At 34.1% G+C, this 25,298-nt stretch overlaps 1 protein-coding gene across 1 annotated transcript in view; it reads left to right on the forward strand.

Annotated features, from left to right (window-relative positions):
* Positions 1-19,902, forward strand: part of LOC145297632 (uncharacterized) — a 118,554-nt gene extending 98,652 nt beyond the window's left edge. The window contains exon 2 of the mRNA XM_080143737.1: positions 17,688-19,902. Coding sequence (XP_079999863.1) covers positions 17,688-18,190 — 503 coding nt within the window. The 3' untranslated portion in view covers positions 18,191-19,902. The remainder of the gene's footprint in view (positions 1-17,687) is intronic.
* Positions 19,903-25,298: the final 5,396 nt, after the last annotated feature.

A 25,298-nucleotide genomic window follows, 5' to 3' on the forward strand; every position in this document is an offset into this window, starting at 1 on the left:
ATACCTGCGCATGAAATTTAGGAGGGGGGGGGGCTGCGCGTGAAATGTTTTTGGCAGGAAGCGCGCAATCTCCAACCACACCTCCTCTGGGGGATATTGTTAAATACCAGTTGCAAGTGAAGTATATATATATAGGACGACTAGAAACAAATGTCGTGATAAGCGGAGAGCACATATGACGCCCAGAATTCCCAAATGGTCACCCATCTGGTACTAACCAGGCTTAACGTTGCTTAACTTCAGTGATCTAACGAAAACCGGTGTGTCAACGCGATTATGCTGTACAATAATTATTCCTTTAAGTACGTTGATATTCACAATTCTTGATAGTACCTATTACGCAACGCAAAATCAATGATTTAATTATTATATGAATCAATCAATCTATTATGCCCTTAACTTCTCAAGAAAAAGCGCTTATTAACCCAATAAAAGAAAATAAAATGCATATAAGCGTGACTACAAAATCCAAAAATTAGTAAACACGCTGTAATTACATTTTATTTTTTATTTTATCACGCCATTTTGTCACTTATTTGTTATATGCTCTGTAATTACATTGAGCTTTATAAATTAAGGATTAGTATAAATAAAAGGTGAAATATAATTGAAAAAAATATTTTCACAGAAACAGAAACATAAACACACACACACACACGCATATATATTATATATATGTGTATGTGTGTGTATATGTGTGTGTGTGCTTCGATGAGTGCTTCGTGCCAATTTAATGATGGAATATATTTAAATCTGTGCTCATTTTTGCATTAAATGCTAATCCTTATTAATCCTTATTAGTCCTTAACTGTGCATCGAACTGATACCATAATACTTACTTCACTGCAACTTATAGCGAAAATTTATACAGCATTCAACTAGATCTTCCAGTAATTTCCGTGAAGACTTTTAGGATAAATGTGTCATTGAGGTTAATCATACACAAATAAAAAACAATAACCATAACCGTTCACTGAACTCATAGCATAATACTCTGTTCGTTGAACCTTATAATGGACTTCCATATAAAATTTAAGCTAGATCGATCTAGTATTTTCCGAGAAAAGTGAACCAGACAGACAGACAGACAGACAGACAGACATATTATATATATATATATATATATATATATATATATATATATATTCAAAATATGAATAATAAGTTGTTGCAATTTGTAATTATCAGAGTTTATACTGAATTAATACATATATATATATATATATATATATATATATATATATATATATATATATATATATATATATATATATGTCTCTCTCTCTCTCTCTCTCTCTCTCTCTCTCTCTCTATATATATATATATATATATATATATATATATATATATATATAAAAATATAAAAGTCAAATTATTAATCTGATACAAGCCAGGGTATACTTCAATTTGTCATAAATACCAGTATTTATATATCGATACATTATTATTTTACATTATATTATATTGGTTATATTACCACTGGATCGTCTTCAAATAAGCAGGAATGTTATTCCCAGTTTGTTTTTTTTTTTTTTTTCCACATCTTCTACATTTTTGTCACATTTCTTCACACGTTTCTTAACGGAATGAACATTTTGCAATTTATGACTTTCAAAAAGTGAAGTTTCATCTAATGCCTCAACCAGAAAATTCTAGCCAAGCTACAATTATAAATTGCTAATTTCTTTCTGTCCTCTGACGAGAAGAATAGCAAGAACAACATTCTTTGAAACTCTGCAACATAAAGACTTTGAACATTGTTTGCTGGAGTATTATGTCAAATAAATTTAATTGTAAATTTTAATTTACAGTTTTAATTTTTTTGTGCTTCCTCTTAGATCGTTTTTCTAATCATAATAATCATTTCTGTAAAATCTGATGAAGTTACTGGATCGCTGAATCGATTTAGTAACCGAAGCCCGTGTAACAAAGCAGATAAAACGGTAATATATATATATATATATATATATATATATATATATATATATATATATATATATATATATATTTAGAGATAGAAAGGGATAGATAGATATAGAGAAAGATAGAGGGGGGGGTGAAAGAGAGGGAAATGTTTTTGTCTGTGCATGTTAATAATAATAATAATAATAATAGTAATAATAATAATAATAATAATAATAATAATAATAATAAAGAATGTTCTACAGAAATATGATTTTATTCCGCTTGAATGACGTTCGGGTTAAATAAACAACTATTTATATATGAAAACCTAGAAAATACTTGTATTGAATTAGTAAAAACATATATTATGTCTAAGATAAATATAAAAAAGGGGAATAAACGAACGAGAGTACAATTAAAAAGATTTATTTTATTTTGATTTAACGAGATGGAGAAAGAAAGAAAGAAAGAAAGTCATGTAAGTGATAAGGAGAGTAGAAAGTGGATGTTTGGTTTACTTTCGGCAGCTGGATAACTCTTTCTTCCCTTATTTTTTCCTTTAGTCCTCACATTCCAAGAACAATGTATCTGACAAAGAGGGAAGAATTGTTGTTTTATTGGCCAAAATCTATTCTATCTAACACTTATTGTTGGCAAGTTTTTTTTGTTTTTTTACCTTGAAGCAGCATTTTTTTTTAAGCTTTTTCATTAAGTGGCTTCATGCATTGTCTAGAGCGATTTCCATTTAAAAAAATATGTCAAACTACAAGAGCACACGCGCATAAGATAGGACATGCCGGGTAAATATACACCTCTACGTTTTATTAACTACAAATGGAAATTTGATTTTCGACAGATGTTACCAGTGACAACTAAACAGTTTGCGACAATCTGGTGTGATTTTGCGATTGTTTCTATTTATTGAGTTCCCTGACGAATTAGTGCTTGAAAGTAGAAAGAAAAAGAAGATAATAAATATATATATTTCGTACTTATTTATTTATTGTTCTTATTACCGAGCACATCATTCTGTTTTGTCGGACAGGCATCACTTGGTCTTTCCTAATGAATAATTAATTAGACGACCACGGTCCGGTGACCCTCACTTACCGTCAGTGACGGGCTAATAAAGCTTAAGTACAAAGGACCCTCATCGTACTTGCTCTGATAATCAATCTATGTTTTATCCCTGTAAAGCATTCACAGCAAAAACTCGTCTTCTACAACCACTTTGTGTACTTTAATCTAAACGGAACTTCCATGGACAAAGTTTATTTTCCAAGAACTACCCATCTGCATTATTTGGATAATTCGGACAACTGTTCCCATCCCGAGTATGATTGTCACAACGTTTCGGTCGTTGTAACCTCTGAACTTCTTCAGGTGTATGATGTTGAACTCGGGAATTTTTCCGTCGAACTCAGGAATCAGAAAAAAGTTCGGAGATTATATCGGCACAAATGTTGTGAAAATAATATTCAAGATTGGGACAGTAGTCCGAACAACCTAAATAATCCAGATTATCAATCATTCTCCCAAAAATTAAAAACAAAAAACTGAACTACTTATCTATTGAACATGATACTACGGGGCTGCTTCCCAGCTGACTACAACACGGTCATTTTCAGATAGATTGTTAATACAGGACGGAACAATAAATTTGTCGCCCTAAAAAACAGCACTACAGCTTTATTTTTAAAACTGTTATTGAAATGCAGGTAACTTTATTATGTAGTAGCGCTTACATATTTTCAATGTAGCCGCCTTCAGCCTCAATCTTTGCCTGAATAGGTTTGGGACTGGAAGCATGCCTTTGCCCACAAGCGCCGGTTGGAGCTCGGCGAATAATGGGAGAAAGGCGGCGATCAGGCTAGCTTTCGTGTTGTGGGAAGTCATGTTGGTGATGTTCTCGACGTATGACCAAACGAAATAATCCAGTGGGTTCAGGTCGGAGGAGGAGGGGAGCCAGTGAGAGAAGAGTACAAAGTCGTAGCACTCCTTCTGAGGCCAAGCCTTGGTATCTTTGGACTTGTAGGCAGGCACTAAATCCTGCTGCCACGCCCAGAGTCTGTCAGCGGCCACCTAATTGCACCAGGGGATCACCACACTCTTCAGCACATCTAGGTACACTTTGGTGTTGACTTTCAAGGCGACTTCAAAGATCTGAGGTGGTATGATGTGGCCCTCACTTGAAACCACACCAAAGACCATAACCGTGGGTTGTTCCATGCGTTGAGCTGTGTCCTCGAGCGTTGAATTGTCCAGATTTGCATTTTGAGGGCGCTAGCAATGGTCCTGTTGTTATAACTTGGACCGGCAAAGATTTCATTCGTTAGACATTGTGTCACTGTCATACATGATAGAAGGCTCCTATCGCACTTGGCATTTGTACACAACTGGCCAACTAGTAGATGGTCTGCAAAAAAACAAAAAAACAAAAACAAAAAAACAATCAAACAAAAGAAACATCCCAAAAAACAAAACAAAAGAAAAAATCAAAAAACAAAAAACAAAACAAAACAAACAAAAACCGTTTTCATCAAACAGAACTGGTATCATGTCGTATATTCTAGGGCGACAATATTATCATTCCACTCTGTAAATTCACATCCCCTTTGATAATCAAGTTCTGTCTAATATGTTTAAGTACCATTGAATATGCACGGAGACAGAGAATGATAAGAGACCAGTATACTGTTGGTAAATGTTTTAATTACAAATGAGATAATATTAATAGAAACTTTTCTTTATATATATATATATATATATATATATATATATATATATATATATATATATATATATATATATATATATATATTATACTGCTTGTTTTCACCCCACACAAAGCACAGTGTCACTAATCGTAAGGGGCTACTATTTTGGACCAGATTTGTCGGGATATTATTTAAGGAGTCGGGTAGCGAGATGTCTGTTCACATTACATTGAACTTCTGCATGCCAGTACACTGAGGAAAGCAGGAGCCTGGGAAGGAATTTCAGAGTCTAGTAGTTCGAGGGAAGAAAGGTTTTATCTCGTGATGCCTATTAGTATTTTGTTCTTTTCGTTCTCTTCTCTTCATTTAAAATTTTTGATTTCTTTCTCTTCCTCATTTCTACTTCTTCTTCTTCTTCTTCTTCTTCTCCTCCTCCTCCTCCCCCTTCTTCTTCTTCTTCTTCTTCTTTTCCTTTGGATTCTTAATTTTCTTAGCCTCTTTCTCCTCTTGTTCATCACATATTTTCTTCTTCTTCTTCTTCTTCTTCTTCTTCTTCGTCTTGTCTAATTCTTCTTTTTATAATGTTATCAACTTTTTAGCCTTTTTAAATTCCCCTTTCCTTTTTTACTTCTTGGGTTGCTTGTTTGCCCCCCCCTTTCCCCTTTTAAACTTCTTAGTTTTCTTCTCTTTTTTCTTCTTTCTCTTCTTCGTTTCCTCTTTTTGAGCTCTTGATTTTATTACCTTTTCCTCTTTGCGTTTCATTTCCCTCTATTTTGATCTTTTTTATTTTCTTAGATATCTTCTTCTTCTTCTTCTTCATTTTTTCCTTTTCTTTTTATTTCGTAATTTTCATCATTCTTAAAAAGTCTAAGCAATCAAGAAATGGCCATAAACAATCAACGATCATGATCCCCATCCCATTTGTCATTCTCTTGCAAACGTAATTCGCATCATATCATTATAGCATCGGCAAATCATCCATTGTTGAATGGATTGTTCAACGGGAAATCTGAGCGCTTGTTCTTTCCTTAATTGCCAAGCGTACGGCGACGGATTTATAGCTGTTAATGTCTTTTCAACTCAATTGTCGACTTGCAAATATCAGTCATTCTAATGACCGTACGATTCTACGAATTATTTGCCTTGATGTCAATTTTCAACTAGCAACTATTAAACGCCATTTGGATTGCCTCTAAAAGGATACAATATCTACCTCGGCCTATTCGTTCTCTTTATAATTCACGTGCAGACGAAAGTGACATCAAAGCAGCAGACGTCCACACGTATGTGATGTCATGTAACGTCACATCATCGGAAGTTTAAAAAAAAGAGAAGATGTTGGCCAACTTAAAAAAAATTAAAGCAAGCCAAATCACTTATTAAATCATTTTTTATTTTTTTGGTTAAACGAAGATCATTTTTTTTTACATAGACATCACCACTTATCAAGTCACAGAGGCCCCTCGAGGATAAGGGTTAAAGAGTGTACAGTAGTCAATTGGACAATATTGTTTGTAATGGAAATTCGGTAAATTTGTAAACTTAAGTGGAACAGCTCTTCAAGAACTTACTTACGTTGGACGTGAAGACAACCATATTGTAGTCAGCTGGAAAGCAGGAAAACGGAAGACAATTCCACCCGCGTGCAGTTCTAAGAAAGAAACTTTGTTCGTGGAATCTGCGTTTAGGTTTAGGCACAGATAAAGAGTGAGGGAATTTTCATTTTATATGGATTTCTTCAGTTGAACATTTAAAAAATAAACGGGATAGAGCGTATCCAAGCCCCATGCAAGAAAGTTTGCTTCACACGTGACGACATTACCTATGTTCTGCTGTGTATGCGTGTTTTTTTATTTATTTTAAAATACTTCCAAATCGAATTAAAGTATATAAGCAACACTAATGCACGCATATAATCAATTTAAAGAGGGTGAAAATTCATAACCACAAATATATCATAGCACCGGAGAAGCCCTGATTGTAACGTTAATGAGTGTAATCTATTAGCTATGGTTAAAGATACATTACTTTAAAATACATCTTTCAAACTCCTCGACTTAACGTCCACAAGAAATATGAGTTGGAACAGATGCATCGAGAGCATTGCCAAGGCTGCTGTGAAGAAGGTGGGCTCTCTCTACCGTGCTAGAAAGTTACTTACGCCTGAAAGCATCCTGTACCTCTACAAGGCCACTATTCTCCCATGTATGGAGTATTGTTGTCATATTTGGGCTGGTGCATCTGCTGCTAATCTCTCACTTCTGGACAGGATTCAAAAAAGAGTCGCCAACCTGATAGGCCCTGAACTGTCATCTAAGCTTCAACTTCTGTCCCATGTACGAAATGTTGCAATAATTGTTTTACACGTATTTTAATGGTGGATGCTCCGACGAACTACAAACCCTTGTATCCCCTCGACGTGAATACCCTCGACAAACCCGACAAGCAGCAAAGTCCCACCCCTACACAGTAGAGACCCCTAGATGTCAGAAAGCCTTCTACTCTAATAGTTTCTTCACCAGAACTGCTAGACCAGTGGTTCTCAACCGGGGTCCACATGGACCCTAGGGTCCATGGAATATTTCTGGGGGTCCACAGGCAAAACATAACAAACTTATCATAATTATTATAGTCGTTGTAGAATACTTTATTTGCATTAAATTAGTTTTTAAAATTATATAATATTTCTTAGATTATTAAAACCTCAAAATTTATATTAGTGAAAAATAGAAGATTGTCTTATGACCAATAGTTATGAAGGGGTCCACCAACATAAACATAAAAAGAAAGGAAAAGGGGTCCATGAGTAAAAAAAAAGTTGAAAACCACTGTGCTAGACTTTGGAATTCCCTTCCGGGTTCCTGTTTACCCAACTGTACCGATATGCAGAAGTTCAAGTGTAATGTGAACATACATCATTCTGCTCAACTCCCTACATAGTATCCGTGCAAGTTGTGTTCCTGAAAGTAGCCCCTTCTATCAAAGTGGCATTGTGCCTTGTTTGGGGAGAAAATGTAAAAAAAAAAAAAAAAGAAAAATAAAGTAATTGACAACGATCTTTTTTCTGTCAAACACTAGACTCCCTTATCTCGAATTCGTTCTGCTTAACGTAGCTAATTCATTCGTATGCAAATGAATGCATTTTAAACAAAAGAGGACAATAGCCCAAAGAAAAATATCCGAAACAAAAATCTGAAATGATGAGTTGTCTCACAAGATTCATGATACACACTTGTTTATTAAAACACACACACACACACACACGCACACACACACACACACACACACACACACACACACACACACACACACACACACACACACACACACACACACACACGAAACGAAAATGCAAATGTTTTGCCGGCTTTGTGGGGACCCATTATATTGTCAGACCAGAGTCATTTAGCAAGGAAAGCTAAAGGTCATCTATTATAACACAACTGTCATTCAAAACTTAAGAAAAAGAGAAATACATTGGTCTAGCAAGTGCCTTGGTGAAGAGCTGAGGTTGACAGCCATACTTTTAAATCATTTTCTTTAAATATTTTAAGAAATAAATTTCATGTGTGCATGCACTAGTCTCCTCGTGAACAACCTTTTGTTCACATATCAGCAGAGTGGCCCCTAATAATAAATGGATTAGTATATGTTAATCTTGCTAAGAAGAGAAATGAAATAAGATAATTATAGAATCCGTGCTTTAGAAAATTGTAGCCGAATAATTAGGTTTTGAGCCGTTGAAAAACGTGGAGAATTTATAGTCCATTGACTTCAAATGAGTTCTTTATGCGAAAATTGATGATTGAATATGGTTAAATGTGTGCAATTTTTGTATTAAATACTATTCCTTATTTTCTCAACCATCGAATACTTTCTGTCTCAAAGGGTTATACAAGAAGTCCTCGATCGACAGAAGTCCGAAGCTCAAAATATCAAGCTGGCGTGCCTCAAGGAACCCAACTCTCTCATTTTATCTTGACTATGATATCCCAAACCACATTCTAAGTTCATTCATCGACATATACGCAATGCCATCTATGGCAACACTTCAAAGATATCAAGATATCAACACATCAAAGATATCAAGATCTTGTGGTTTTATGGGACAAAAAGTTGCTGATTAATTTTAACGCAGCCAAAATCACACTTTTATCTTTTCGCCATCAACGCTCTGATCCCCACTTTGCTTCAATTAATATGAATGGCTCTTGTCTCAGAACAAGATTCTACGTATAACATTCACTCCTCAAAATAAAAAGGCTTACGTCGGATCACTTGCAAAGGTCGCTGGAAAATGATTGGATCATTCTACTGCTTCAGAAGATATCTCACTACCGACGCAATCCACTCCATTATAAGAGCCAAATTCGTCCTAAAATTGAGTGATGTTGTCACATGTGAGGAGGGGTCGCTTGGGGCACCCTATCCTTATTTGACAGATTTCAAAACCGACTTCAGGACCTAGTAGGTGATGTCCTTTTCTTCTCTCTGCAACTCCTTTCCCACAGGAAAGACGTTGCGAGATTGCTACCGCTCTATCGTGTTTTTATGGCAAGTGCTCGTCTGAGCTTCAATCTATGGTTTCCCTCTACCAAACTCTCACAAAAATCACTTGTCTAACTACAACCATCATCAACAATTTTCCCACTTTCTATCTGTGCCTAAATCTAAACGTAAATTCCATGATAAAAGCTTCTTTTATAGAACTGGCCGCCTGTCGAACTTTGTTCCGCTGGCTTGCTTTCCAGCTGACTACAACGTGAATGTCTTTAAGTCCAATGTAAACAAGTTCTTGTTTATCCGCATCCTTCAATAATCAACTTCTACCCAATTTCCAGCAGCAACGATCACTACGCTGTTGTCTCAGTGGTCACCGTACACCAATTAACCCTTTTCTTCAGATGGCATTCGGACCTTGATAAGTGGTGATCCACCCTTTATAAAAAAGTCCCTATTAATCCCTAACTGTGCACAGAACGGATATTATAATAGTTAGTTCATTGCACCTTATGATAACAAAGGGCCATACAAAATTTTGGTCAGATCGGCCGAGAATTTCCGAGCAGAAATGAAACGAACAGACAAACAGACAGATATAGAGAGATGTAAAATAGATATTTTTTATTGAAATATAAATATCGGTCATCCACAGCGCCTGTAGGTTATGTTAATATTCATAATCGCACCCTATTTCCAAAAGAGAGAAGATATAACTTATGAGAAATATTTGGAATCAAGTCTCCCTCTTGCTGTTATTTCAGATCATTTGAAACCATAGCAGCAATTTTACTTTCGCCTATATCAATGCCAAAGGGTTCGGTATATATATATATATATATATATATATATATATATATATATATATATATATATATATATATATATATATATAGTATGATAGAAAAGTCACTCCCTGTTTGTAAATGTTTGTTCGTCGGATAGTCGAGGATTATCTGGTCATTCCGGGATGGGCGGGGCGATGATTGACAAACGCTTAATTGTGAAGCAAGTGTTTCGCAATAATAAACGGCACCTTTTCTGAATTGGCACCGCTTGAGTTCAGTGGAAATAATGTTGACAGAAACGGAAAGCATTTACAGACCTTGGTATTTCCAAATGGTTGGTTGTTTTTGTTTTACGGCATATCAACCCTTTTCAGGTTATTTAATGCCGAATCCAGTGATTTTGAAGAACAATTTTTGAATAAAGTATATATATATATATATATATATATATATATATATATATATATATATATATATATATATATTCAAGTCGGTTTCTATTTAATCCATAGTTGGGACCCTAACAGGTACTACCAGTTCGGGTCAGAATGGACCTGGGAGAAATTGCAATTAAAGGGTGACTTCACACTCCCCAAAGCCCGCAAGTTGTGGCCTCACCATCGGATATAGTTTAAGCTCATATACAGGACCGAATTTCCAACTGGTCACTCATCTTAGCACAGACCGGGCTTAACGACGTTTCTATTACAGAAATGAATGTAAGTGTAGTGTATGAGTTTGATGTAAAGTTTTTTTATGCTCCCTAGCATTTGCTAGTAGCTTCACCATAGATTTTTTTTATTACGAATGAGTCACAACTTATCAAGACTAAACAAAGTCTTCAATACATAGACCATTCTACAAAACTCTACTTCATTTGTCCCCACAGTTGAGGACGGTACCTCATCTGCGCCTTTCTCTTTCATTCTCATAAAAAATAAACAAATAAATAAATCAATGTATACATAGGTACAAAAAAATATAGATATACTCCTATCCTCCACCTCTACCCTTAAATCCTAGCTTTTCAATTTGTGGCTCACTTCTTGATTGTCATTGAAGAAAGACGGATTTCTTTTCTGGTTTCGCTATTTTTTTTTTCAAGTTGATCCGCCTCGCTGGTTAAAAATGATAGTTTTCTTATGACGCCCCTTTCTCTCAAGTGTTAGCTTCATCTCCTTGACGTGTGGTTCTGCCTGGGGGGTCTCCCCCTTTTTTTTCTGTGCTATGGCTCCGACGATGAAACACCGCGATATATGACTCTGTCGGTCCCTTTCCCGATCCCAGCCCTTCCTATCTCTCTGTCTTATATCTCCTCCCCTTCAATTGAATCGGTTCTTTATTCTTCTTCTTACTTAACGTTATGGATGCATGGAGGACACATCGGTCCGCGTCCGATGAGGTTCTCTAACAACAGACATACAAAGGCACACACCTACGTGCTACACACTCAAAAACGTAATTAAAAAAAAAGTAAGCCTATTGACAACCATCTCTCGTTTAAATAGGATCGCGTAAGATAATTCAAAAAGTATTAAATTGATATTGTCATTCGTCTATTATATAAAAGGGTTGTGATTTGTGTGCTTGTATGTTCGTATGTCCAGCTAAAACATTAAAAAAAAATACACAACAAACCCCTACAAAGTTGATATTTTTTAATTAACCTAACCCCGAAAAAAGATTATTTTAAATTTAGAAAAACAGATTTATTTATTTTTTTTGGGGGGGGAGGGGTCATATGATCGTTTGGATCCTTGAATGTCATCAAGAATTAAACAGTTTTTTTTTTATGGAAATCATTCGCGATAAAGCATGACGTCACTTGATGTAAAGAATTAACAAGAAGGAAAGCTGATTATTGCAATTGCAGGAGATATTTATTGATCTTAGTTGTGAAAAAAAAAAAACAAGGCTGCAGGTAGAAGGAAAACATAGGTACGAGCAAAAATGGATGGGCAAAAATAGGGGGACCTAGTTTTGAAAGCCGATTTATCAATTTTTTTTTATAGGTTTCCGACTACTTTTTGATTGTATTTGAAAGATTAGAGACTAAAGTTAATTTCCTAAAGGAAAAGAATATTTGTACACGTGAAAAAAAAAAAAAAAGTTCTGAAAAATGTTTTCACGGCGAGCTAACCAATTCAGCTAAATTTTGAGGTTTAATTACATCCATTGTAAAAATCCTTTAAAAGATAAATATTAGTTTTCTGGGTCTATTTCAAAGATAATTAGTAAGGTAATATCCTAAGATATTGAATTAAATTAAAAAAAAAACATCTTGTTTATAGAAAACTAGCATTTCAGCCTGGCGTTGCCCGAGTGTTTGGAAGTGTATGCTGAGCAAAAAAAGAAAGGTCAATTTTTTTAACTTTGACCCCTATTATGACCCCTTAGCATTAATTGTTTTGGGCTCAAATTAAGTTAAGTTAGATCCATCTCCAAGGAACCTATATCTAAAATTTCAAGTGTTTACACCCAAAATTGTCGGAGGAGTTTTGTAAAGTTCTAAAAAGTCAAATCGTTGACCTTTGACCCCTTAACTGCCAAATTTCTGGTCAAAACCCGATCACATAGATTTTCCCATATCTCAGTACCCCGTATATAAAATTTCGAGTTTGTAGACTGAAAATTGACAGAGTAATTGCGTACACAGACAGACAGACACACACACACAGACACGTTCACTTTATAGATATACTAGCAATGGGTGCCCAGTGTTTGGAGGTGTATGCTGAGCCAAAAAAACAAAAAAAACAACAACAACAAAAACAAAAACAAAAAAAAACGTAATTTTGTTAAACTTTGACCCCTATTATAACCCCTTAATATTTATTATTTTGGTCTCAAATCAAGTTGTTAAGTTAGATCCATGTCCAATGAACCAATATCTAAAATGTCAAGTGTTTAGACCTAAAATTGTTGGAGGAGTTTGGTAGAGTTCTCAAAGGTTAAATCGTTGAACTTTGACCCCTTAACAGCGAAATTTCTGGCCGAAACCCGACCACATCGATTTCCCAAATCTTAATACCCTGTATATCAAATTTCGAGTCTGTCGACTAAAAATTGGCAGAGTTATTGCATAGGGAAATGTACACAGACACACACACAGGCACACACACAGACACGTTCACTTTTATAGATTACTAGCAGTTCTGGCCGGCTTTGCTCGGGCCCTATATACTGTTCATAAGGTTATGTGCATATATATATATTGAAAAATGTGAATATGTAAAGTAATGTATTTCTATATAATAGTCTTCCTTAACTATCATAGAGAAAAGACAGACAGAAATTTTCACTTTTATAGATATAGATAGATAGATAGATAGAATTGATGCAATATATAGTAATGATTTAAAAAGTATAAGAAAAAGACTCATGTGCTACCACCGAGAATCGAAACCAAAACGTTCAGCTCACGATTTATTTTGCCTCTGTCGTAAATGACTGGGTTATGAAAATATGTTTACTGCAAGGCTAAAAATTAAAACATGAACCAATAGCTACTGCGTTATGCATTCGTAATGGCGGCGTTCGACCTTCACCTGGCAAATTTCATTTTTTTTAATTTTCACACTTTTGCGCCGATTTTTCCGGGCTAAAACCTAAATATAAAGTTTCGCGTGTATTCAAATACCTTATATATGAAGTTTCATGTTTGTAGACCAAAAACTCTAGGAGGAGTTTGGTAGGCAAAATTTATGCAACAAAAATATATACGCATACATAAATACATATGGAAACAAATTTATGTTTCCTATAAACATTTTACGCAAATATTATGCAATTATAAATCATGTAGAATATCTGCATGGATATAATTACACATAATAGTTAACAAAAGATGATCATCCCATAATAAAACCGAAAAAACTAATAGGGAATTAATTAAAATGAATGATTAAAAGAATATGCAAATTAGCTAGATCTTTTGTAGATGGATGCAATTGTACAACCCATATATTGTATTTTCTTTTTAAATACGTAGAAAAGGGGGTTTTTAATATGAATACCAATATACCCAAAAGAAAAACGAATTTATAGGAGTGCAGACAGATACAGCTTAATTAGCCCCCAAAAAGCAAGTAATTATGCTGTTTGCTAAAACGCAACCGATACAGGTTTGTAAACACGAATATACGGAAGCCAAAAATTTCAGCTAATCGAAACGCTGTTTCAAAATGAAGTAATGATAGTAAAAGGAGGTACGGGTGTCAGATTTCTTTCTTTTTTTCCCCCAGACGGCATCCATACGTTCCTATTCGGAACGTTTGTATGAATTTTTATCATTTTTTAATTTAATTATTTTTTATGTTCCTGTTTTTTAATTAATTTTTCATTTACTTATTGTTCGAGATTATATAAAAATTATGTAACGTCGAAAGTTTCACATTTCTTGCGAGCAAGGAAATTATTAAACTGTTGCATATAAAAATTATACGAAATCTTTAATTAAAAAAAAAGTAGAAATATTTTTGCTATTATAATTTTTTGTGTGAAAATATTAAATAAACAATGCTTAATTCAATGGTAATATCGGTAGTTCGAGAAATTCATTTTTCTTCAAGTTATATCAAATTCATTAATACGGACTTTAGGGTCTTTTTCGTAATGTTCCTGTAAAAATTATATTTTTTTTATTGTTATATTGTTTTTTATCGTATAATAATTACGATGCTTTATTTATATAAAAAATAAGCAAAAATAAATTCTTACGTTTTTTTTATTTACTACTGAAAAACATAACTTTAGTAAAGGTATTTTTTGTTTAAACAAAATAATAAATTCCACTCAGATTTAAATAAAAAATATTAGTTCATTATATCTCGCGATCATTATTTGATAAATTCTAAAAATTTCATTAAAATTGGTTAATTTCCTGATTTTTGGTGAATTTTTAAGTAAAGGGAGGGGTCAAAATGTTTATACATTTTGAGCATCGGCATCCATTTTGCTCGTACCTAGGAAAACAGTAAGCAGGAAGAGAATTCCACAGCATTACAGTTTTTGGAAAAAAGCTACTTGAACAGGAGGTTGTATTACAATGAGGTATATAAACAACGAATTGATGGAGACCACTAGACCAACGTGTAAAACGAGATGGAACAAAGGAAGCAATATGCTATCATAACATAGCCCAGAAATGAACCAGCATTTTTTTTTTCAAATTGATAGGCACTTACTAATTTATCATTTCTCGGCAAAGAAAAGTGGGAGGGGAATTTCATTTCAGTAGTACTCTGAGGCATCCTTAATTTATTTGACTCTGAAGAATTCAAAGTTTAAATAGTTTACTCCCCACGTAAAACAAGAAATTTCTCTTCTAAGAGGAGGATGAGCAACTGAATACTTTTTTATCTTTTATTTAGTTGTCTGATGGCCCCATATAATAACGGGTAACTCTGCTAATCAATATATATAAGCATACGTTAGATAATACGTACATATATGTTTACATATAACACCCACAATTTTTGCTTTTTGATCAGTCGACAGAGTGTAGTATCTGTTCTGATGCAACACTTAGTAATTTCTGTCCTTCTAGACTGAGGCAATAACTATTTTTATTCCAATCCAGTGTGCCCCTTTTTTTTCGGACCTTGATATACCTCATGTTGTGTCTAATTTTGCTCTCGTGGGGAAACAAATAAATACATATACACTCTACTTCCTAATACAATAATGTAGAAGAGAAATCAGTTTAAAGTGATTAATTTGGGTAGTAAGAAAAGCCCCATTCTCATTCATCCAGTCAGTGCTTTCTCTCCTAGTGCGATATCACTTGATACGGTCACTTTTGGGGGGAGAGGGCTTAACATACAATTATACAGTTTTAGTTTTCCTGATTTCATGTAGCGTTTCGATTTGTTTACCTTTGTAGCAGTTTCTATATGTCCGACTCGCCTCTGCGGCTCAGGTCTCCGCATTCAAGGAGTTTCCTTAATATTTCGACTGTTTGCATTATTGCTATTCTTTGTATCTTCTCAGCCATTTTTTAAAAATTCCAATTTCTCCAATTCATTTTTTAAAAGTTTTTTCGGAAGTGTTTTTAATGCTGCTACTATTATTGTCGTTATATTGACTTTCTTTATTATTATCATCTTCATCAGTTTTTCATTTTTTTTCTTATCTAATTTAGAGATGCACAGAAGACACACCGAGGCGAGTTCGATTGTTATTATTATTATTATTATTATTATTATTATTATTATTATTATTATTATTATTATTAGCAGCGGGCCATATGGAAATTCCACAGCCGACTTATTCATAGGCAATATATTGATGTTGGCATTCTGTAAATGCTGAGCGTAAATGGAGACGCTCTGATATTATTGTAGCTCTTTTGTTAAAACTGCAAAAGTATTTATCTACGCTAGCAGGGACGCCCAGCGTCTCTCGCTTGTAAAGTATGCTTAAATATGATATTTTTATTCTCGCAGATTTCGTATATATATATATAGAGAGAGAGAGTTATAAGCGTATATATATATATATATATATATATATATATATATTTATATTTATAATCGTATATATATATATTTATATATATATTTATAATCGTATGCAGATTTCGTATATATATATATATATATATATATATATATATATATATATATATATATATATATATATATATATAGAGAGAGAGAGAGAGAGAGAGAGTTGACGTTCTATCGATTTTTATATATTATAAAGTTACGATTTCAAAAATAAAAAGAATATATCCATTTGACGTGGGTGCATCAGCTCGAATCGAAACCGAAACCAAAATTTATGAAAAAATATCTGTCTATAAATATAACTTGAGTTCCTTCAGCCATAATCGAAACCGAAATCAAAACTTGTGAAGAATTCCTGATAAAATTATTTATAAAAAAAATAGATGGCGTAAGTGCCATCAGCTATCATCGAAATCGAATCCATAACTTATGAAGAATTCTTGATAAAAAAAAAAATTATTACAAGAAATGAAGGTCCATAACAATTAAACGACAGTCACTCGGATGTAAGCATGGCACACAAAATAAATAATACACGCTATTCTATAAATATATGGATTCTTCTTCTTCTTCTTCTTCTTCTTCTTCTTCTTCTTCTTCTTCTTATTCTTCTTCTTCTTCTTATTATTATTATTAGTAGTAGTAGTATTAGAAACTCACTAGAAGTTTCAGACAGAACATCATGAGTCATTTCTCACTGTTAATAACTAGTAGTGATCCCTGGAGTGTGAGTAACAACATGTCTCCCATGATTTATAGTACTTTTCAATTTTTTCGATAATCATTGCAAATTACTTTGCGTTATCGCAGCAGTCGTTTGCCATTGATGTTTCACCGGCAACGACTATTTATCTTCTCTCAGATTTTGGTGGCACTACGCTGGAACGAACTGGATTCGAACTTAGTACAGCTAGGTTTTGAGTCCTTGTCGCTAACCACGTATACACCTATATCACTTTAATGTCTTTACATTGATAGAAAAAAAATCTTATTCTGTTAAACAAATTATTTGAACTTTCGTGAGATTCAGACTCAGGTGTTAATATGGTAACATCTACTGTTTTACTAATGTTAACCCTGCCTATTCTTTTCTTTTTCCACTAATCACGTGTTTTTATTTGTGTATGAACAGGCATACTCTAAAAATGCAATAACTTCTTCATAGTATATCGATGGGCATATTATTATTATTATTACTGATGTTAGTGGCATACATTGATTCGGTTTGCTTCCATTTGTATTAATACTTTTTTGTTTTCTTTTTGTAGATCTTCGTCTTCGCTCGGATGAAATCTGCCTTGGAATCAACACAAACGACTGCAGCGTCGACAGTGACATCACTGACGGCATGAGCATGTCCCCACGACATTCCCTCTCACCGGACAGCGACAGCAAACTCGGTTGCAAAACGACAGACGAGTTCGTCAACGGCAGTGGCACGACCAACAAAACCCGACGCCGACGGACAGCGTTCACGAGCGAACAGCTCCTAGAACTGGAGAAGGAGTTCCACAGCAAGAAGTACCTCTCTCTGACGGAGCGATCGCAGATTGCGCACAACCTCAAGCTCAGCGAGGTGCAAGTGAAAATCTGGTTTCAAAATCGCCGGGCCAAATGGAAAAGGGTGAAGGCCGGCATTGTGCACGGTCGTCACGGCGGTGACCCTAGCAACAAACCTAAAATAATCGTACCGATCCCCGTACACGTCAACAGAATGGCTATCAGGACTCAGCATCAGCAATTAGAGAAATCTATTATTAGACCGATGTAGTTTATATATAATTCTTTTTCTTTGGACTATTGTCCATGTTAACGTTAACTTTATATATGTATGTAAGGTTTCGACTCTCTCCGGCCTTCTTCAGTTGTATTGTTTATTTCTGTACGCTGACGTTTATTCCCGTATTGAATTATTCAAATGTGACGCACGTTGATTATATATGTACGTGTAAGACAGGTTGAAGTACGTAAGAAATATCAACGTACGCACGTGATCTTCGGATATCGATTCTCGATACGGAATGGTCTAATCTCTTGAACTCAGTATTATAACCACAAAGTGATATTTTTATCCAGCCAAAAATTCTGTTTCCGCTGGTCTGTGTTTGACTGAAACATATCATGTAGAGAACGAAGATTACGACATCCGACTTGTTTTGTAATCGACGGACAATTTTCTTATTTTTCAAACTATTGACCCACCGTGATCACTTGACCCTTAAATCCGTTTGCCATTTCGCACGTGTACACTGTGACTTATATGTTCTTATATATTTTGAGATTTCGTAATCAGACGTTTTCAATTGAAATCCGCGTCAAAAGGTGGGAGGATGAGGCTTGTGCCAAAGGTCGGATGGAGTGGATCCGTCCTTTCGCTTTTCGGGTCTTGACGTTGTTTGCTTGTGAGGTTCCATTTCTTATATTTATAAGGAAAACATACCACGCCTATTTTGATTCAGTATACCTTCTCCTGATAGGTCATTCATTCGATTTCCTATAGGATATCTTGTCTTCTGATGAATGACTCATCTTTTAGCTAAGTTATCTGACCTTTGATATCGAGAAAGGGACCAGTAGTGTAATAATTGGAGACATAAAAACACTGTGGAAAAGAAGGGGTGAACACATTAAGAGCTTAATATATACCATCAACACTACTGGTTTTGTATAATAAAACTTGGCTTGTGTCCGGGAGAGTTCGAGAAAGTGTATACAATTAGAAGTCCTTGGATCTGTCTTTAATTTAAGCAATTTATTATATATTTCAACTATTTATTAAACCCAATTTTGAAATTAGAATGAACTCGTTTTTGTGTCTGTAAATTACTGAACTGAGTGTGCGTTTATCGATTTAAAGTTTGAGTGTAGCTTTTAAATTACTAGTTTGAGTGTGAGTCTGATGATTGCGAGTTCGAGTGTTAACCTGTAAATTTGGTTGTTGTGTCCAAGTAAATGTGTCCAAAATCTGAACGGTATGTCATATGTACATAAATTTATGTGTATATATATATGTGTAGGTTAGAAAAAGACAAATAAAGAAAACAGATTAATGAGAAATGGAGGATGATAAGCTGTCGAATAATATCTAAAAAATAAAAAAAGTTTTTTAAAGCCAAACATTCCTTAACATATTCACATAACATTTTAAGAGTTGCATATCATTTTCTTATTTTATTTTGTTGTATATTGTGCGACAGCACCAAAAACGTCTCGCAAAGACAATATCATCTGCTGGAAAACAGTTGGTGAACATCCATGACTCCTTACCCCGCAAGAAAAGTCTAAAATAAAGAAAATATTTATGATGTACGTACCCGTGACGGCATAATCACGTTGACACATCGGTTCTCATTTGATCATCGAAGTTAAGCAACGTTGAGCTTGGTTAGCATCAGATGGACGGCTATTTGGGAATACTAGGCGCTGTATGTATGAGGATATCGACGCCTCCCTGCAAGAAATGAAAACATGAAAAACAAAAAATCACAACCTCAACATTGACCGAAATATACATACGACTACGAACCTCTTGTGAGTTGGATATTTCCTAGATACTTCCTCTTTTGAAGGAGGTCAGTTCAACCTGCCCAGAGTAAATTCCGCTCTTTCTTTTTACCCGTGACAGAAAAAAGTATCATACAACAAAAATCATAAAAATTGATAAAGCAATTTTATTAAAAAAGAAGTTCAAATTTTATGGATAATCAGGATTGATGATTTATCGACACCATTTTGTAAATAGTGTGAAAAACAAGAGAGATAATTCCAAATCAAAATTTAACGAACTCCATCATTAACATGAGGTGCGAAGACATATGAAATACTGAAGTTCATAACTGGTGGACTCCTCCTTAAAATAGCTCTTCAGAAATAGTTTAAAATCAGCCTTATACATGATCGTGATGCCAACGAATTCTTATTAATCGCATAAAGATGGTTTGCTTTATAAAAATCGAAGTACTTGATAAATTTACATAATTTTTGCTATATGATAGTTTCGTTCTGTCATGGTACGTATAAAGAATTAAAAAAAAGTTTTTTTTCTTGGAACGAAATTCATGTATTTGCACCAAGAGTTGAATATTTTCGTTCTCTCATGGTACGTATAAAGAATTAAAAAAAAAATTTTTTTCTTGGGAGGGAAGTATTTGCACCAAGAATTGAATATGAACTTGTGACTTTCATTCTGAAAGTAAACCTGAAATTTAAAATAATAAATTGACAGCACTAGACCTTTGCTTGAAAAAGTCTTTTCTAAATATATAATAAAAATGGCCGCTGATATTGGAGTGTGGAAAATACATAATTATTATCTTGATACTACAAAATAATATTAGAAGTACAAAATAAAAATTGCCGAAGACATCCAATCAAAATCAAAACCTTCAACTAAATCTCAGTTCATGTTGGTTTAATCATAAAATACAAATAAAAACTCATATTCACAAAACCTGAGATACTTGCACGCTTGCTTACATATGCAAAATAATGATGATTTTCGGCGAAATTTTCTTTCTTTTTCTTGTAGAAATCATTATCTATCATTTTGTGAAAACTAACCATCGATATTGTCACAGTATTATAATCAAAAGGAAAACACAATAAAACGAAATAAATACAAAAATTACAAAATCAAATAAATTAAATAATTGAACTGAAAATGAATTTTATTTAAATTAAATAATTGAACTACTGAAGAATTAGAGAAATTCTTTTTTAAAATTTAGTCCCACCGGAAATTATCTCCCTCATCTGTGCCGATATCTACTATTTAAATTATCTCCCTTATATGTGCCGAAATTTGCTATTTAAATTATCTCCCTTATCTGTGCCGAGATTTGTTTCTGATATTTGGATTAAAAATTCTTTCAGATGAAAGGATACACATGACTTTCGATTAATTTATTTTTTGTCTGAAAATCCATTCTATGTATTCCCAAATCAATATCTGATTATAAGGACTTCATTTCATTATGATTTTATTTCGTCTGTATTATTGTAAAACGTACAAAATTAGTGCGTAATTAACCGCACAAGGTTAGGATGCGACCATCAAAGATCGTTTGTTCAGCTTCACGATGGACTTCTGGAAATTTCTGATAAACGTGAGATGTTTCGGTTGTGGTTCAAAATGTCTCTATTGAACGACGGACCGGGCTGAAATATAAAGTGCAAAAAAAAAAAAAAAAAAAAAAAAAGTCGGAAATATAATATGTAAAAAAAAAAAAAAAATGACGGAAAAGTTATAATACTTGATTATCTACATTGTATCATTTTGTTTTAGACTCAGATTTTTGTCAGGGCGTATTTAATAAACTCGAACATGCACAAATAAGACAAGAGAAAAAAACAATAACACATTCTGTTGCTTTCTCTACAAAGACAGAATAAAACAGATTAAACATTCTCCAACAAATTATTGTGTGGTTTTAATTTATGATCTCAGGGGTAAAACTCCGATGAATAATAAGACAATCTTGAGATTGGTTCGAAAATCTTACTCAACTTTTAATTATTAAATAGAAGCGAGTTAAAAGTTTATGCACGTGACAAATGACGTCACTTCCGTTAGCAGCCGAGAAAAAAAAGAACTGGCTCATTGTGGCTGTTTTGTGTATTTACGGTTTTAATCGGTTTTGTTAAGGAAAACCAAATACAAAACAAAAATATATAAATAAATAAAATCTGTGACTCTAAAAGTTGTTTTATACATTTCATTTTCTTTTTAACTTTTTTATTTATTTAGGATATTTGCCTTTATATTCAATTTCAGGTTTTTTTCAAAAGATAAGCTTTGTTAAATTTCAAAGACTTCCACCAACAGCAGTGAAATGAAACAGCATTCTCCAGCGAATTTTCGAATCCGATTTTCATTGATTGCTTGTTCTTCCTTACATTTGTTTCGTCTTAAATTCATAATCTAACGTTTATATCGAAAACAGATTACTTTAATGGCTACGACAGGTGCATGTTCTCCCTAATGCGTTTTAAATAATAATACCCCCACGTTTAAAAGACTGATCCCCATACAACAAAAACAAACAAATTGTGTCACAAAAGTATCAGTTCAGCTGATAGCACGCAAAATAGTCGTGGAGAATCAAAGAAGATGGAACGGCCGAGGAAAGAGAGAGCACTAACCAGACCTTGGAATTTGGGGAGACTTGTTGTAACTCAGACTACAGATAACACCACAGGTGGTTCTCAAAGAGAAATATTTGATAATTTGACTACTTCTAGCGAGTAAATAGTAATAATGATGATTATGATGATGATGATGATGATGATGATAATGATGATGATAATAATAATAATAATAATAATAATAATAATAATAATAATAATAATAATAATACTGAAGCTGCATATCTAAATGAAAAGTTCTACATCCCCATCACACATCCCCTCACATTATCCCATCACCGCCTCCCCTAGCAAAAAGTGTGATACCAAATCACCGAGAAGGGTCAAGGAGGATGGAAAGATCGAGGAGAGAGAGCGCTGGACAAGCGCGAAGAGAACTGAGACGTTGGGGAGGCTTAGTATCACTCAAATTCCAGTGTAGACCAATGGGCGCTGGCAGCGAGAAATCAATGGTGAGAGGCTGTTGCGATAACGCAAATTTATTTGTAAATGCTATCGAAGAAGGTGGAGAGTGCTGGACGTCTGGGGAAACTTGTTGTCACTCAACTTCCAGGGGACACCGCAGGTTTTTTTTTTTATCAGAGATCTTTGATGACCTATGTGAAAGCTCCATGGGAGCCAATAATAATAATAATAATAATAATAATAATAATAATAATAATAATAATAATAATAATAATAATATTTTAAAAATCTTTTATTTTACTTAATTACCAACTTTCTGTCTGAGATTTTCCACCTAAAAGTTATTTTTTTTTTATTAGTTTTCTTTGATAAATCCACACAATTACTCGATTGTAAATAAGTTTACCGTGATGGCCTGTTTATGTATCGAATTAAAAAAAAAAAAAAAAAATACTGATTTGTTCAAAATAACATTATTTAACTACACCACACCCCTACTCCGTAAATCTGGCAAATAAATATATCCACGCCGTCTATATTCAGTAAAAGTCACTCCCAACAGCAAAGTTTACATTATCGCTAAATGACCCATCAACTTACACATTTGGAATGTGTAAGGGATGGAGAGAGAACATGCCATTTCTACTGGACAAGAATATAAAAAAACAAAGCTCCCATCTTTAAGGAATCCAGAAGGAAAGAACAGAAGAAATTAAAAACAGAGAAGTTAACAAGTTCCTCACACAAATCAAAACAGATACAATCACAGACCTAAACAATTTAATATACGCAGGAGCCAAGATGATAAGTATGAAGTTTGAATCAGAAAAAACACAGCCAGGAAAAGATGCATCGACAAAACCTGGATGAGAAATAAATCTAAAAACCCAAAAGAAGCAAAAACAATAAACAAGAAGAAAGCGACGTTGTTAAGATGGAAAATTGGAAATATAACTGGCAGAGAGAGTCTAAATAAGAAACAGGAAGAACTGAACCCAAAAATAGTAGCAAGAGATGGGAGACTGAGACGATATAGATACAAATCTGAACAATGCAAACAAAACAGAACATTTGAAAACAATGAAAGCCAATTCTACCAAAATCTGAACGAAGGAAAAACAAAAATAGAACGACTAAACCCGACAGAATTTTTTTTTTACTGGAGTAAGAGATTGAAAGAACGACGGGATCACAATAGAAATGCCGAGTGGCTGAAAGATATGAAAGAAGAGTTACAACAAATCGAAGAAGGAACAGTGAATGAAATTAGCAAGGAGACCCTGAAGAAGACCATAGGAAAAATGGCGAACTGGAGAACACCAGGAGACGACGGGATACATGCATACTGGTTTAAAATATTCACAACATTACACGATAGGCTAGCTAACACATGAGAAGATTCATATAGGAAACAAACATGCCAGATTGAAGGACAAAAGGTAAGACAACAATGATACAGAAGGACACGGAGAGAGTAACCGCCCCTAACAATTATAAGCCGATCACGCGCTTACATATTATGTGGAAAATATTAACAGGACAACTAAAGGAACAAATCTACTACTTCCTGAATAATCGTGGACTTCTTCGCGAAGAACAGAGAAAAAATGCCAAAAAAGAACAGGAGAAACGCATGATCTGCTATAGATCAAAAGATCCCGAAGAACATAAAAAAAGGAGAAAGAATTTAGCCATGGCATGGATCGATTACAAAAAAGCATACGAGAGGATCCCACAGGCATGGATAATAGAATGCTTAAAAATGTATAAACTACCAAGCAGGATTATCAACGTGATAGAAAATGCAAGGAAAACATGGAGATTGGAACTGACAACTGATGGACAACATATAACAGAAATCAGCATACAGAGATACTTCCAATGAGATTCACTATCACCATTACTGTTAATCATAGCCATGATGCCCTTGAACAATATACTGAGAAAGTGCCAAGCCAGATAAAAGTTCTCTAACACGAAGGAAAAAATAAACTACCTGATGTACATGGACGATCTGAAACTTTTCGCAAGGACCGAAAATGAAATAGAGACACTAATAAACACTATCAGGATCTTCAGCCAGAAGTTCGCCAGAAATATTCTCGAGTTCGACAAGATATAATTGAAAAAGGTCGGAGGTTACATCGGCAGGAACATTGTAAGAATAACACTAAAGATGAGAACAATATTTCGACTAACGCAAAGAATAAAAAAGCTTGATTAGTCCAATTATTGTCACATACAATTGCAACTATATGACTAAATCAACAACAAAATCAATAAAATTACCTCGATGAGAAATTATGTAGGGTTGGTACTGGACCAATCAG

Source organism: Euprymna scolopes, chromosome 18 (genome assembly GCF_053919585.1).
Source record: "Euprymna scolopes isolate OS-2025 chromosome 18, ASM5391958v1, whole genome shotgun sequence".
In the NCBI taxonomy this organism is placed as follows: Eukaryota; Metazoa; Mollusca; class Cephalopoda; order Sepiida; family Sepiolidae; genus Euprymna; species Euprymna scolopes.